This window comes from Otolemur garnettii, unplaced genomic scaffold (assembly GCF_000181295.1).
Source record: "Otolemur garnettii isolate 467f Iridium unplaced genomic scaffold, OtoGar3 scaffold00178, whole genome shotgun sequence".
NCBI classification, from domain to species: domain Eukaryota; kingdom Metazoa; phylum Chordata; class Mammalia; order Primates; family Galagidae; genus Otolemur; species Otolemur garnettii.
In genome coordinates this window covers 2,686,053-2,701,141 of record NW_003852573.1, presented here as the reverse complement: position 1 = coordinate 2,701,141, position 15,089 = coordinate 2,686,053, and the positions used below count along the sequence as shown (strand labels likewise).

General features: G+C 40.3%; 1 protein-coding gene and 1 non-coding gene across 2 annotated transcripts in view; both read right to left on the bottom strand.

Annotated features, from left to right (window-relative positions):
* Window positions 1-9,163, bottom strand: part of PPP2R5A (protein phosphatase 2 regulatory subunit B'alpha) — a 70,118-nt gene extending 60,955 nt beyond the window's left edge. Inside the window, exon 1 of the mRNA XM_003800522.2 lies at window positions 8,243-9,163. Coding sequence (XP_003800570.1) covers window positions 8,243-8,423 — 181 coding nt within the window. The 5' untranslated portion in view covers window positions 8,424-9,163. The remainder of the gene's footprint in view (window positions 1-8,242) is intronic.
* Window positions 9,164-14,350: 5,187 nt separating this feature from the next.
* Window positions 14,351-14,512, bottom strand: LOC111728682. The gene has a single exon (XR_002775905.1). It is a non-coding gene; the product is annotated as a U1 spliceosomal RNA (small nuclear RNA).
* Window positions 14,513-15,089: the final 577 nt, after the last annotated feature.

Genomic DNA, 15,089 nt, shown 5'->3' with positions numbered 1-15,089 from the left:
GGAGTAGGGTGCTGGCCCCATATGCCAGAGGTGGAGGGTCCAGCCAAAAACTGCAAAAAAAAAAAAAAAAAAAAAAAAAAAAAAAAGAAAAATCAACACAGCCCTACAGAATTTATTTTACTTATAACTGATAGAATCAGGTGTACCCGCCCAAACAGACCTGTCCCACCCAGGTGAGGCTAACCTGCCCAGGTAGAACTGACCCGCCCAGGAAGAATGAAGTGGATGTCCCTCCCAGGAAGTGATGGATGGACCAATCCTTGTCTCCCTAGCCCTTTAAACACCCCCCCCCCATCTGCCATTACCCACGTGTGGATTTCTTCCTGATTGGAGATTTGGAGATCTCACCCCACCCGGGTGGAATAAAGCCATTTTAATTGCACAAACTGGGACTCCATTTTCCTTTGTCTTATACCTTGGAACAGTCTTTTATCCTTGGCTCCGTAACTTTTCATTAACTTCAACAGATATTTATCCTTAGAAAAATTCTGAAAATTTATGTTTAAAAAAACCACCTAGTTTTACTAATCAAAATTTTGTTATAACAAAAACTCTCATCTTTTTCATTTTTACCATTTTTACCACAAACTTTTGTCTTTTTCTGTTACCTGAGGGGAGGGGATTAACAATGAGTCCAAATAATCATTGACTTATGATAAAAATAGCTATAATTCTAAAATATCCTTTCTACAAGTGTAAAACAAAGACAAAACCAATCAAACAGACAAACCATACAATTTTTGACACTGTATTTAAGATCTGATACTCCTGAACTGCAAATTCTAAGCCTACTCATTTAAAAATTCTTGATTCAGGAATTTAACCTCTTTAGCTATTGTCTAATACAATGTATTCATTAACCTGAGCAAACCTGAGAGTAAAAAGCTTAAACACCCTGTACTTTTCTCCCTTCCTTAAAGAAAAAGTCTCTGATGAAATGACAAGATAGCTATTTATTTAGAAAAACAAGAGTGAAATCAATTCCCAGTACACGCTAAGTCAGAATGACTTTTAAAGTCCCATTCAGCAATGGAAAGCTCTACTAGATATATCAGTAAGGTTCTAGTAGCTGCAATTAGCATCACCATTCCAGTAGGAGGAGTGTGTTTCCAAGAAATCCCTTGCCTTCAGTATCCAAGTTAGAAATAGGTTCTCTGAATTTCATCATGGAAACCTATCATATTCAGCAGACTACCAAAAAAAAAAAAAAACCCATAAAACAATTCCCAGTAGGTTTCTTTAGGAAACCCGATCAAAATTATGGGATTTCTAAAATTCCTCCTAGTCACTCAAAAAGCCCACATAAACAAATTCATTCAGGTAAGAGTTCAAAAGGACAGATATAAAAATTGGGCATGAAATTGCTTATTAGTCAATATCCTGCTCAGACAAGTAGAACCTATTTTGCATAAACCCAGTCTGTCATGTAAAACTTTTTCAGCATTTAGTTTCCTTGTTACATAATAATCTACCAAAAGGAATTATATATTTTAAATCTGTTCCTTTCAACTCCTTTAACAACATACTTATAAATAAAGACTATACCTCAAATTTAGAAATTACCACAAATTTCAGTTTATTCATGTCCCTGTCTGGGAGTCAACCCAGTATTACTTTTCCACACTAATCTCATACAATAACTTCCCTAGTAACAAGCCTATCAATAATATTACATGTCACTCAACTCATTCCTAAAGAAACCTACTGGCAAAATATAAAAAAGCAAACAAACTTTTCTTTTAAACCTACATTTACTATTTAATATCAAGGTATTAAAAACCCAGAATTATGCCAGGTGCAGTGGCTCACGCCTATAATCCTAGCACTCTGGGAGGCCAAGGCAGGTGGACTGCTTGAGCTCACAAGTTCTAGACCAGCCTGAGCAAAAGCAAGACCCCATCTCTACTAAAAACAGAATAATGCAAGAGGACCACTTGAGCCCAAGAGCTGGAGGTTGCTGTGACACATGATGCCATAGCATTCTACCCAGCTTGAGACTTTGTCTCAAAAAAAAAAAAAAAAAGAATCCAGAATTCATCTACTTTAAATAACCTTGAACCAGTTTGGGCAGAAATATGTTAAATTTTAAAACCAGAAAATAAGCAAAACAGGCAAAAATCAATCTCTGGTACAGAACACCAAACATCACCTAAAGCAGCACAATCAATGAAGGGAGGGGGATGTCTGAAAGATAACCAGTAGGTGATTTCTTCCTCAAAATCTACATGACCACATTTATGCACAGAATACTGTGTTTAGTATCATAATGGAATTCAAGAAAACAGATAATGACTTCTGCTTTCACAAAAAAATATGCCATTTCATTCTGGAAAGAGAACATCACTACATAACAACTGAATGCTCACCCAAAACAATAAATATTATTCAAACTGGCTAGCAGAAAAGTCAAAGACAAAATAGGAACATGAAATACATCATCATGGTCCTACTTTCAGTAAAAAGGTGTGGTTATCTATGGAGCATATTGCAAGGGTACAAGTCAAATCTATCAAGTGTAGAACATAAATGTCTTTAACACAATAATCAAGTAAATGAGGCAAAAGCTATATTAATTAGTTTGATGTAAGCACATCAAATTGTATAAAAAAATCAACACACTGTAGTCCATATATGCATAAATATATTCATGATCTATGTGTATATGACTAAAAAAAAAAGGTGTGGTTAAGATTAAATGAAATGAGAGACACAAGTGTTCTGGAGAAAAACATTTCTTGATATGAAATAAGACATGATAAAAATCATAATAGTTAAATTCAAGAAGAGTTCATTTGCTTAATATTTTGTATTCAATATATACAGTAGTACTATTAGGCAGAGATCTTCAAGAAATGGAACAGAGCTGTAAGCATATACAGAATTCAGTTTCACATTCCAAAGTGGTTGGAATCATCACCTGTTACCCTGAACGATGTGATTAAAACTAGGCAAACTTCTATTATATGTTCTCAATTTTACTTGCCAGCTCAGCAACACTCCAAATACCAAAGGAAAGAAAACTGACCACCTGGCATCGAAAGATAATAGTTGGGCTTTAATTATGATAACTGCAATCAAATCCAATAGAATCATCTCATCATACCTAACTCCAGAATCCTAACAGCACTATCCCCTTCAGGAAAGCAGCTGATTAGCCATAGGGGGCAGCAAAGTGAAAAGTGAAATGTAAATAGCAGAAGGTGAAGTGAGGGCAGCAAATGTTAATAGGCCGGGTAATGAGCTGCGAGTATCAGAGAGAAAAGGACAAAGTCTCAATTAATGAATTAAATCAATAGACAGATAATGCTAAACCAGTGATTCTCTACCCTGGCTGCACATTAGAATCACCCTGGGAGCTTTTAAAAATACAGACAACTGGATTCTACCTTAGACCAATTAATTTACAATCTCTTGGGGATGGGCCCGTACTGATTTTTTTTAAAGCTCTCCAAGTACACAGCCAGAATTGAGAACCAGAGTGCTAAACACGTGAAAATAAACTTGTCTCTATTCCCAGCTTTCTACAATTTAAAAAGCTAAATTAAAAAAATGAAGCACAAAAATCAATTATTTCTCAAATGTATTATTTTTGTTGATAAAGCTGTCTTTGAAATCCAAAGAGGCAAGAACTCATTAAATACTAACTCATCTTTGTGATTTTATCAAGGAAAAATGTTAGTCTTACAGGTGAAAATGATTACACTAAAATTCAAAGGGTTTTAAACAACTAGCCCAAAGTATTTGTGAGTCATCACTGATGCAGGAAGACAACTAAATCTACTATGGTCACTCTATTTTACCAAATACATTTTACTGGATTAGCACTTTATTCAATGCTCCCTTCATAACGTAATCTAAAATTGAATTAAGAACCAGGGAAGGTAATAAAATGGAGATATGATCCTATATAGGAGTTCCAAAGATGTTAGACTAGGAAAAAGGTTTTCCTTCACGTGAAGACTAGCAATGGACATTAAATTTTCCAATTTTTCTAATAAGTATATGCTAAAAATGTAAAAAAAAAAAACCTAAATAAATCTTTCAGAAGAAATGACTAACAGGTTACATCCCTTTTAAACATTTTTTTCTTAACATATATAAAATTTGAACTCTCCTTTAGGGCTGTCCCAATTACAAAAAGGGGTATTGTGTTGAGATGCAATGATAATAATTTTGAGATCTAGGAACCTTAAAAGCTGAATTAGTAGTGTTCTCCCCCCGCAAAAAACACATGATTATGCCAGTGTTCTTGCTTCATAATTACCTTAGAAGACCACATATCTCAAGAAAATCAACACTATTGTTTCCCCTTAAAGGTGAGCAAGGCACTTCAATCAGCAACACTGTTAGGGACCTCAACTCCTCCAATGGAACCCAGTCTCTAAGAACGTACCAACAAGGAGTCTGAGTGCTACTTGGAAAGTTCTTCACCTCACTGAAGGGGACTTCAATCTCACAACCAGTTTCAGTTTGTTCTTGCTATTAATGGTGATCTCCTACTGGGAATACACATCTATACAATTCCACTGGTTAATTCTATTTCTTTACTTGATAAAAAAAAATCTTATTACAGAGTGTAATATTTTAAAGAATCTGACTTTACCTTATTACTATTTCTATACTAATGCTAAAAAATGTTACAGCTTCACCTCACTTCACATAAATCACATCTGAAAACCAGTAAATAAAATCATACTTTAAATACACAAGGGAAATTTACTATTTAAGCAATCCTATTAGTAATCCTTCATTTTCTAAATATTTTTAATCTGGATTTTCATATATCAAAAAGAATGAGAACATTCTTTGCCTATTTTTAGGCACTTAAATTATTTTACTTAATCCCACAACCCTGTGGAGATTGACAGTATTATCCCCATTTTACAGATAAGGAAAATGACTCAGAAAGATTAAAAATTTACCTTTGACCCTGGACTAACCGTTGTGACCTAACTATATCACACTGCTTTAAATTTACATCAGACAGGTTAACAGCAAAAATACTGAAATCGTTTGACTTAGGTGCCAAGTGTCAGTTGCAACAGTATCCACGTAAGTAATAACATAACAGGGCTGAAACTAAACTGGTCTGGACTTTCTCATCAATCACATGGGAATAATATTGGTCTTACAGAAAGTTGCTGGGGTGACCTAATGAAATATAATGTTTGTAAAAATACACTGAGTTGTGGGCTGCCACAGAACAGCATTACTTTATTAAGTGTGAAAAAAGCAGATAACAGGGACCAGGAGTTACACATCTTTGGACTGTTCCATACATTATGAGCAATACTGTTTTGTAATTTTAAAATAAAGGAAAAGGTAAATAATTTTAAAATGCAAATATGTTCCCTAATGTAAGGCATCAACTACTTAACCAGTGTTTCTAGGATCTTAATAAACAACAATAAAAAGTTTCCTAATTGTTGGTTATCAGAGGAAAAGTTTAAAGTAGAAAAATTAAGTCCTATGCTAACATAAATTTTAAATATACAAAATCGATGGATAAAATGTTCCTATTTTCTAATATCTAGCTGTCAGGTACTATAGCAGCTTATAAATCAACATGCAATAAAAAGGTGCTGTGAAAAAATATATATTTTAAAGCTTTACAATATAAGGCAGTTTAATTTTTAGGACCCTCATATTAGTTTCTCATTTTAAAAAAACCTTTCGATGGGGTTTATTAGTTTCTATAATAAAACAACATATTCTGAACATTTTTCTCATTAAAATCCTATAACCTACTTACTAAATGATTTTGCTCAAAGAAACTTCTTACAGATGAAAAGAATAGATTTTGTTAATCCTTACTCACAGTACGTTTTGAGGAAAACTAGTTGGCATCTTTCCAGTTCAGACCCATGTAGACAAAGTGTAACATAAGCAGGTTGGCATAAACACTTGAAAGATCTTGGATGCCTGTGGATATCTGAATCACTCCACAGTAAGATTGTATTTCAGAGGAGGAAGAAAAATTTCCTTTCATACACATACTAAAGGGCTTTCCACTGTTTTCTCTTAAGGCCACAAATGGAAAAAACTACTACTGGCAGAAAAAACACAATGCTGTGGTATCAAGTACACTGCCAAAGTACCAAGTGAAGCAATTGATTTTTTTTTTTTTTAGAAATCACTTTCCAAGCATTTTGGCAACTGGAGTAAAAGTACTTTTTCCTACTGGTGTGTAAGCCAAGTAAGGGTCTGATTTCTGCAATAAAATGTATACAAATTTATCCTGAATATATAACATTTCTTACGAGGAAATGTTTCATACAAATATCTAGAATTAATATAATGTTCTAATTTACTTTACTGGTGACCAAATACTATAAATAAAACATTCTTGGCACCTTCCACTTGTTGAGCCATATGTGATATAACTTAGATGATTACTGACACTATGCGTATTTTCACCAGACTTTTAAAAGCAAAATATATCAAAGCTGCGTCTCTTAATTTGAAATCAACCATATGTTTAATATTCAATTTTTACTAAATAAAAGCAAATGTAATATTAACAATACAACACTAATAAGGAACGAGGCCATCTTACTAAAAAGCAAATGAAATATGAAAGAATAATGCCAGAATCAAATGTTCAAACTGCAAAAATAATTTGATAATTTAGTGGGAAAAAAAATTGTATAAAAAACTATAATGTTTTAATTAGGTATAAAATTTAAAATCTATCATAGCAATTTAATGTCCTAATAAATAAGATTATATTCTTCTAGAGCTATGACATCACTCAAAAATTCAAGTTTTGGCAGTATCTACCATTGTGATCTACCATTTCCCCATGTAAATGGGAACAATTTTTGTATGCTAAATGATTTGTTCAATGATAAATGCCACAGCACTAACTAAACACATCAACCTCTTTCCAATAGCCAATCTGATTTTGACTGTGGGATGTCCTTGACTTAGAAGCACCCCAAGAGTCAGGGTAGTCGGTGTAGGATCTGACTGGGGTTCTGGAGCTGGTTTGATCTGGGGTTTTCCTTACTCTCTGAAAAGTTTGGCAGCATAAAAATATAGTATTCTTGTATTTGCCAAACTAAGGGTGGATTCACAGGCCCCAAAACAAATCAGAACCAGATTGGCCTTGAAGGGATGGTGGAGCTTCTTCAAATGGAGTGAAAAATCTGCTGAATATTTATCTATTTTAGTATGAACCTTTAATTTCCTACACTTGGAAAACAGATGATTTAGATGTCTATTTCTATTGCCCCAAGTTTTTTTAAATGTCTAAGAGTAGTATCAACTCGTTCTATGACTTCTACCTCACTTAAAAGTCAAAAATACTAAAATTATAAGGTTAAAATTTAGTAATACACAAAGAATAAAGTAGAACACCCAGGACACAACTTAATGAAAATCCTCCAAACATAGTGGAGAAAGTGAGCCAAAGGAGTGCCAAGTTCTCCCGCAAGGCACCAGGCACTACCAATTTGAATTACTGTACAAACCTACAAAGTCCCTGGAATCACTGCCTGGTGAACTAAGTTCCCATTCCATTACAAAGCAACACTATCTGCTCCTTAATACTTCAAATAGACAGCATGTATCATCTCCAACACCACAATGTAAAATTTTTCTATTCTTTGAGCTAAAGGATAACATTTACCTCTAAGGATAGTATACTGATCAGATTTTCAGGCTGCTTCTTTATAAATACAACTAAAGGCCAGCTAACTTGTGACTGCTCTTTGCATTAAGATTCCTGCTCAGATGACTCTTAGGAACAATCAGTGGGAAATGGAGTTGGGAAGAGGGTGGGTGCAAATGGCTTTTTAATTGGAAAAGTACAGGACTAGCAGAGAGTGGTCGAAAAGAGGAGCTGGGACTCGGGAAAGTGAAGGTCGGAAGACAAGTCGGTTGCTACAGCGAGAACAGGGCAAGCCTGAGGGAAGAGTGAACAATTCCACCTCGCGGGACGCCGAGAGAGAAGGGCAGGTTAAGCAAGTGCGCAGGTGGGGAGGGGTGCTGGCCTCTCCTAAAACTAGAAAGAGTTAAGGTGAATCAGGGAGGAGTGAGAAAAGAAGCAAGTCTCCTCACATCAAACGTGTTTGATGAAAGAAGGGGTGGGGGACAAGGCACCATGGGGAGCACGGCTAACACACTACGAGTCCCAGCTGGGCAGGAAAACGAAGCCCCAGAAGGAAATGGCTCTGCTGGCGCAGAGGCTAGCGGAACCAGCCCCTGCGCTCGTTCTCCGGGCTGCGCCCTCGGAGGTTACCTTTGAGCTGGGGCAAGGGGTGCAGCTCCGCCTGGCTGCCCTGGCTGCGGAACTGCGACGAGCCCTGGCAGCGCTTCTGCCTCTGCGCCTTGCGCACAGATTTCCGGGTGAAGCCGTCCACTTTCTCCGAGGCCGAGATGGCGGCGCTGGCAGCCCCCGCCGGCGGCGACGAAGACGACATCTCCGCGGCCCTGGTGCTTGGCAACTCCCGCTGCTGCTTGCAAGGCACGGGCAGCGGCGGCAGGAGGAGGCGGGGGAGAGGCGCGGAGAGCTCGCGCCCCTGCGCCCCGGCCCCACCGCCCTCCGGCTCCGGGACGCCGCCGAGCTTCTCCTCTCGCTGCCCGCCAACGCCTCACGGCCACATCTCAGCGCCGGAGGTTCCTGGTCCCCGCCGCGCGGGGAGCTCCCGGGGCTGACGGAGGGAAGGGCGGGGGCGGAGGGGGGTGAAGAAGTTGTTGACTCGGGCGCGGAGGGAGGGTGGAAGGGAGCCTGAAGTTTAGACAACTGAGGTGAGGGAACCGGGATGCGGACGCCGAGCGCGCCGCTCGCCCCTTCTGCTCCGGTTGCCAGCTGGCCTGCCGGCCAGCACCTCAGCGGCTGCTGCCTGCGCAGCCCGCCCTGCCTGGAGCCTCCTCCCGGGACGCTGCCATTGCAGGTCCCCTCGGAGCCACCGCCGCGGTGCCCCTCTTCTCGGTCAGCGCTGGCCCCTCATTGCCCGGAGCGGTGACTTGCCGCTCCGGCCCTCCGCGTGCACACCCTCGCTCCGCGCTAGGCAGAGCGGTCCGAACCCTCTCTACCGCGCGCTCGTCGGCCGCCCACGGAGAACCCCCGGCGAGCGACCGCTACAACTTGAGAAGGTGGTTGGTACAAGCAAGAGGGGAGTGTATGTGCGTGCACGCGCGCTTCGGCGCGCGGCCCGGGGGAGGGGCCTCGTGGGAGGTGGGGAAGGAGGAGTTTGACTGACAACTTCCGCGGGGTCCCGCCAGCCTCCGGGTGCTGCAAGGGGAGTCGGGGGTGGGAAAGCATGCCAGCTCCCTCAGCCAATCGCAGGGCTAAGCGGCTGCACCCGGGTGAGGCGTGGCCTCCAGGAAGGTCTATCGGGTGTCAGGAGCTGGGAGAGGCAGGGTGGGGCGTGGCTGTGTGACGGGCTTCGACCGCAGCCAATCGTAAGTGAAGGCGGAGAGCGGGGTACCGTCTGCGTCACCACCGAGTAACAAATCTCTTGAGGAGGGGAAATGCCCCTCCACCAGCAGGCAGTTTTGCACGCCTGCGCGACAGCTCCAAGCTACAACTGCTCTTCTGACAGCCTGCGAGAAGACCGGAAAACTAGATGGGGGGAGTTCAGAAAGACAGGGTGCCCCTTCCCTTTCCTCTCCTCTGCTGGCCAATGGCGAACTGAAGCGACTAGTGGGGAGTTTGAGGGTTTGGGCGTGAAAGAGCGCCAGTTGTTACGTCACTGAAAGGGGCGAAGGTCGGTGGGACAAACGAGCAGTGTGATTGACCCGAGAAGGAGCCCCGGGAAAGGCAGGGAAGTGAGCTCGTCCAATCGTCGTGTGTACAGGACTCTTCGGCCGCTGTTGGAACTCCACTGGCCCTAAGCCGCGTAATTAGTGGTTGCGAAATGAATTGGTAGCTCTCTGGTGGTTCAGGCACTGCAGCTCCCTGAGACCTGCTCCTGCGTGGGCTTTGGGCAATTTAGTATCCACTACTTCAAAGTTCTGCAAGTTGCCACCCCACCCCCCCCATACAAGTTTCTCATTCCAAATTTAGTATCCTGCTAATTTTCACTCCTCTATGAGTCCAAGGCCTTACACTACCTAATGCACGGAGAAGAGTATGAATTCGCTGGACGGTGGTTTGTGGATTTGGAGGCTTGCCATGTGCTCTTATTGGGATCCTTTTTTTAGAGATTCCATCTAGTTTTTAAATTTCTGTAGGACTTTCTTAGATTTTTTTGTGCAGCGTTTTCTATATGATAACTTAATAAGTAATCTGAACCTTCTGTCTGCTTTTTCACAGGTGAACCCAAATATCCAGTCCTCTCCTTCAAGCTCCAGACTTTTTTCCTTTCAACATAATACAGATAGTTGTCATATTTAAACAAAGCTACCTGATGTATATGTACATAAGATTCCAACTTTGGATGGGAAATTGAATTCTAGACCAACATTTCCTCCTTCAGATTCACTGGGTGGTGAAATTGTACACAGTCCTCCCAATCAAGGAGGTTCAAACCTCACCAGCATCTCTGCCACTTCTCTTTCTTATCCAGTCAGATCGTGTTGAAATCTTTCACAAATATTCAGAACTCAGCCTTTCTCCAAACTGCCAAGCATAGTTTAGGGCTTTCAGCTCACTGCCATATCAGTCTTTTTAAATGCCACTTTTGTCTTATCTGCACGTTTAAAGAGCTACCCAGTACCTACAAAATAAGAGTCCAAAATCAAGGCTTTCTTCAATCTAACTTCCCTAGGCTACGTAAATCCATTCATGTGTCTACATAAACTTCCTAGTTCAGGCCCATCATTGCACATACTGATCCCCTAAAAGTAGTTCTTGTGTTCCTTGACACTTAGTTTTTACTGTTCCAACACTTTGAAACAACCTACGTTTTTTCCCATCCCGTTGAAAGCTCTTTTCTTCAAATGCCAGCTCAACCCCTCTCTATGAAGCTATTCATGACAATCCAGCCAGAAGTGATGCTTTCCTTCTTTGTATTCCTAATGCATTTATTGTCTGCATCAATCACAGGGTCTCTCATCATATACTGTCTCAGATGGCAGTATGCTCTTTCTCCCTTGAAAGTTTGTAAACATGAGAACAGGAACTCAGTTATTTTACAACTCTGTGGCCCCCACCGAGCACAGGATAGATATGCAGTACATAATAATCAAATTTTTAGTGCTCAGTAGCAGAGTTTCTGAAAGTGTGGTTATTGGATTACCTGCATCAGAATCCTCTGGGATGTTATTTAAAATGCAGATTCCTGGACTTCACCTCCAACACACAGAATCAGAACCTATGGGGAAAGCTCTGAGAAATCTGTTTTTAGTAAGTTGTGGATGTTATTAAAAATAGATTGTAAATGTCTACAAGTCAAGGGTACTACTATTTATAATAAAGATAATTTATATAAAATAAGGGGAGACACAGCAGAAAGCAAATGAATACAGTAAAGCTAAAATTCATACTGAAATATAATAGATAATAGATACTAGAAACAAATTGTTGGGAGGCTTGGAACCAAAAACGTGCCTGGGCTTTATCTGAAACAGCTTTCTGGAGAAGAATTTTAAACATGATTTTAAAGAAAGATGGAATCAAAACCTAAAAAGAGGATGGTATTCTAGATTCAAGTCACCAAACATTTTAGGGAACAAAGAATGATAGCCTCAAAGGCCTGACTTTACAAAAGTATGATCCTGTCTAGTCATTCATTCTGCCAGAGCCTTAGTTTCCACATTTGTATGTAAAAACAAACAAAAAACCAACCTTTTTCACAGAGTTGGCAAGAGTTTTAAATGTGACACATGAAAAACACACCCACGGGCCGGGTGCAGTGGCTCATGCTGGTAATCTTAGCACTCCGGGAAGCCAAGTCCAGTGGATTGCTTGAGCTCAGGAATTTGAGACCAGCCTCAGCAAGAGCAAGACCCTGTCTCTACTAAAAATAGAAAAAACTAGTTGGGTGTGATGGCACACACCTATGGTCCCAGCTACTCAGAAGGCTGAGGCAAGAGGATTGCTTGAGCCCAGGAGTTTGAGCTTGCTGTGAGCTATGATGATGCCATGGCACTCTTACCCAGGGTGAAAGACTGAGACTCTATCTAAAAAAAAAAAAAAAAAAAACTCAAGGAAATGAAAATTATACAGATGATAATTTCATACATACATGTATTTCTCATTTACTTTTCATCCACTGTCTTCAATAAAAAAGGTATCTGGGTCCTAGATAGAGATTTGGTGACTAAGAATCATCTAACAGAAAACTGCAATATCAGTACTTAACTGTATGTGCCCTGAAGCAGGAAGAGTGTCTGATTCTATGACATAGAATTCTAGAGTGTCTGATTCTATAACACAGAATTCTTACTCCTTCCCATATATGCAGATACTGGGTAAAGAACAATTCAGAGGCCAAGACTTTATCACTAGCAAATCCCTTGGACTGGTTTGTCCTCATATGACTTGACTCCCTTAGTTCATAAACATGTACGCTTTACTGATTTTACTCTTTTCCTGGGAAAAATGATTCATGCAACAGTAATATCCACAGTATCAAAACCATGGTTGTTTAATGGTTTTACAGTATTCTTTTCAAATCACTGTGAAATTCTCTAAAGCATATCCAAGCAAAGTTTCGACTGTCAACTTTCTCTTAAGAGCCATGTTCCTAGGCCAGGTGTGGTGGCTCACCCTGTAATCCCAGCACTCTGAGAGGCTGAGATGGGTGGATTGCCTGAGCTTAGGTGTTTAAGAGTAGCCTGAGCAAGAGTGAGAACTCATCTCTAAAAATAGCCAGATGTTATAGTGAGCACTTGTAGTCCCAGCTACTTAGGGGACTGAGGCAAGAGAATTGCTTGAGCCCAAGAGTTTGAGGTTGCTATGAGCTATGACAGCATGGCACTCTACCAAGGGCAATAAAGACTCTGTCTCCAAAAAGAGAGCCATGGTGGTGCCTGTGGCTCAAGGAGTAGGGCGCCAGCCGCATGCCAGAAGTGGCGGGTTCAAGCCCGGGCCCCAGCCAAAAAAAAAAAAAAAAGAGCCATGATACCAAACTGTGCTCCAGTAGAACACCAGACCACCAGAGCACTTGCTTTATCTACAGAATCAAATAGCAGTGGTATTTTACAAAAATAAAATCTCTCTCTTATCTCTGATTCTTACTATTATTTGATCCTAGAATCTAAATCAAGATAGTATCTGACTTATCATAAAACATGTCAGTTTTCATTCTTCATTTCTTTTTATTTAAATATGTTCACACTGGCTCGGCACCCATAGCACAGTGATTATAGCACCAGCCACATACACCAAGGGAGGTGGGTTCGAACCTGGCCCCAGCCAGCTAAAAACAACAATGGCAACTGCAACAAAAAATAACCAAGCATTGTGGCGGGTGCCTATCGTCCCAGCAATTTGGGAGGCTGCGGCAAGAGAATCGCTTAAGCCCAAGAGTTTGAGGTTGCTGTGAGCTGTGACGCCACAGCACTCTACCAAGCGTGACATAGTTAGACTCTGTCTGAACAACAACAAAAATATGTTCTCATTGTTTAAAATTCATAAGGAATAAAAAGGTAATAGGAAATGTCTCACTCCCATCTCTGTTTCCAGCATCCAGTTCTCACCTTGGGTGATAGCCAACCTATCAGTTCCTCATATATATATTTAATATATGTATTTCCAGATATACAATTTGTTACTTGCTTAAGTCTTTTTTTTTTGAGACAGAGCCTCAAGCTATCCTCCTGGGTAGAGTGCCATGGCACCACAGCTCACAGCAACCTCCAAGTCCTGAGCTCAAGTGAGTCTCCTGCCTCAGCCTCCCAAGTAGCTGGGATCACAGGCACCCACCACAACACCCAACTATTTTTTGGTTGCAGCTGTCATTGTTGTTTTGGTGGGCCTGGGCTGGATTCAAACCCGCCACCTTAGGTGTATGTGGCTGGCGCCTTAGCGGCTTGAGCCACAAGTGCCAATCCTACTTGCTTAAGTCTTAACAAATTCACATTTTAAGAGGCTGCATGAAAGTGTGCCAAATCCTAACCACTAGATCACCAGGGAAACTGATATTGTTAAAATGTCTGTGCTACCCAAAGCAATATGCAGATTTAGTGCAATCCCTATTCAAAATTCCAATGGCACTCTTCATGGAAATAGAAAAAAATCCTAAAATTTATAAGGAACTACAAAAAAAAAAAAAAATAGCCAAAGCACTACTGAGAAAGAAAAAGTTGGAAGTGTCACAATTTCTGATTTAAAATTGTATTCCCAAGCTATAATAATCAAAACAATATGGTGCTGGCATAAACACAGACACATAAGCCAGTGAAATAGAATAGAGAGCTCAGAAATCCAAACATGTATGGTCAACTTATTTTTTTTTTAAAGGGGAGAGCACGAAAGAATCCCCCACTACCACAATTGTGCAGTCGAGTTTCCCACATTTGGGGAAATCGCAGGGGTCAGCACATCCAGAGCGCAATGCATAAGCCTCACCCTGGGAAAACTACCTTTGTGATCAGGCTATCTCCCCAGCCAGGTAAGTATGGTCAACTTATTTTTGACAAAGTCATCAAAAGAGCACAATGGGGGAAAGGATAGTCTAATCAACAGTGCTGGAAAAACTGGATTTCCACATGCAAAAAATGAAATTGGTCCTGTATCTTACTTATGCTATATACCAAAATCAATTCAAAATGGATAAAACACCTAAATGTAAGACCTAAAACCATAAAACTCCTTGAAAAGATTACGGGGGAAATCCTCATGGACATTGGCCTTGGCAAGAGCAAAAATAAATAAATGAGACTACATTAAACTAAACTAAAAAGCTTCATGTTCTTCCCAAATATTAGCCATTTTCTGAAAACAAAGGAAACAATCAACAAAATGAAAAGGCAACTTATAGACTGGAAAAAATTTACAAAACAATTTTTGTGTATCTGATAAGGGGTTAGAAGCCAAAATTTATAAAGAACTATTACAACTCAATACAGAAAAACAATCACTTTTCAGCCTTTTGGCTAAGATCAAGGATTCAATACAGAAAAACAAATAACCTAATTAAAAATGGGCAAAGGGGCTCGGCGCCTATAGCTCAACCGGCTAAGGCGCCAGCCACGTA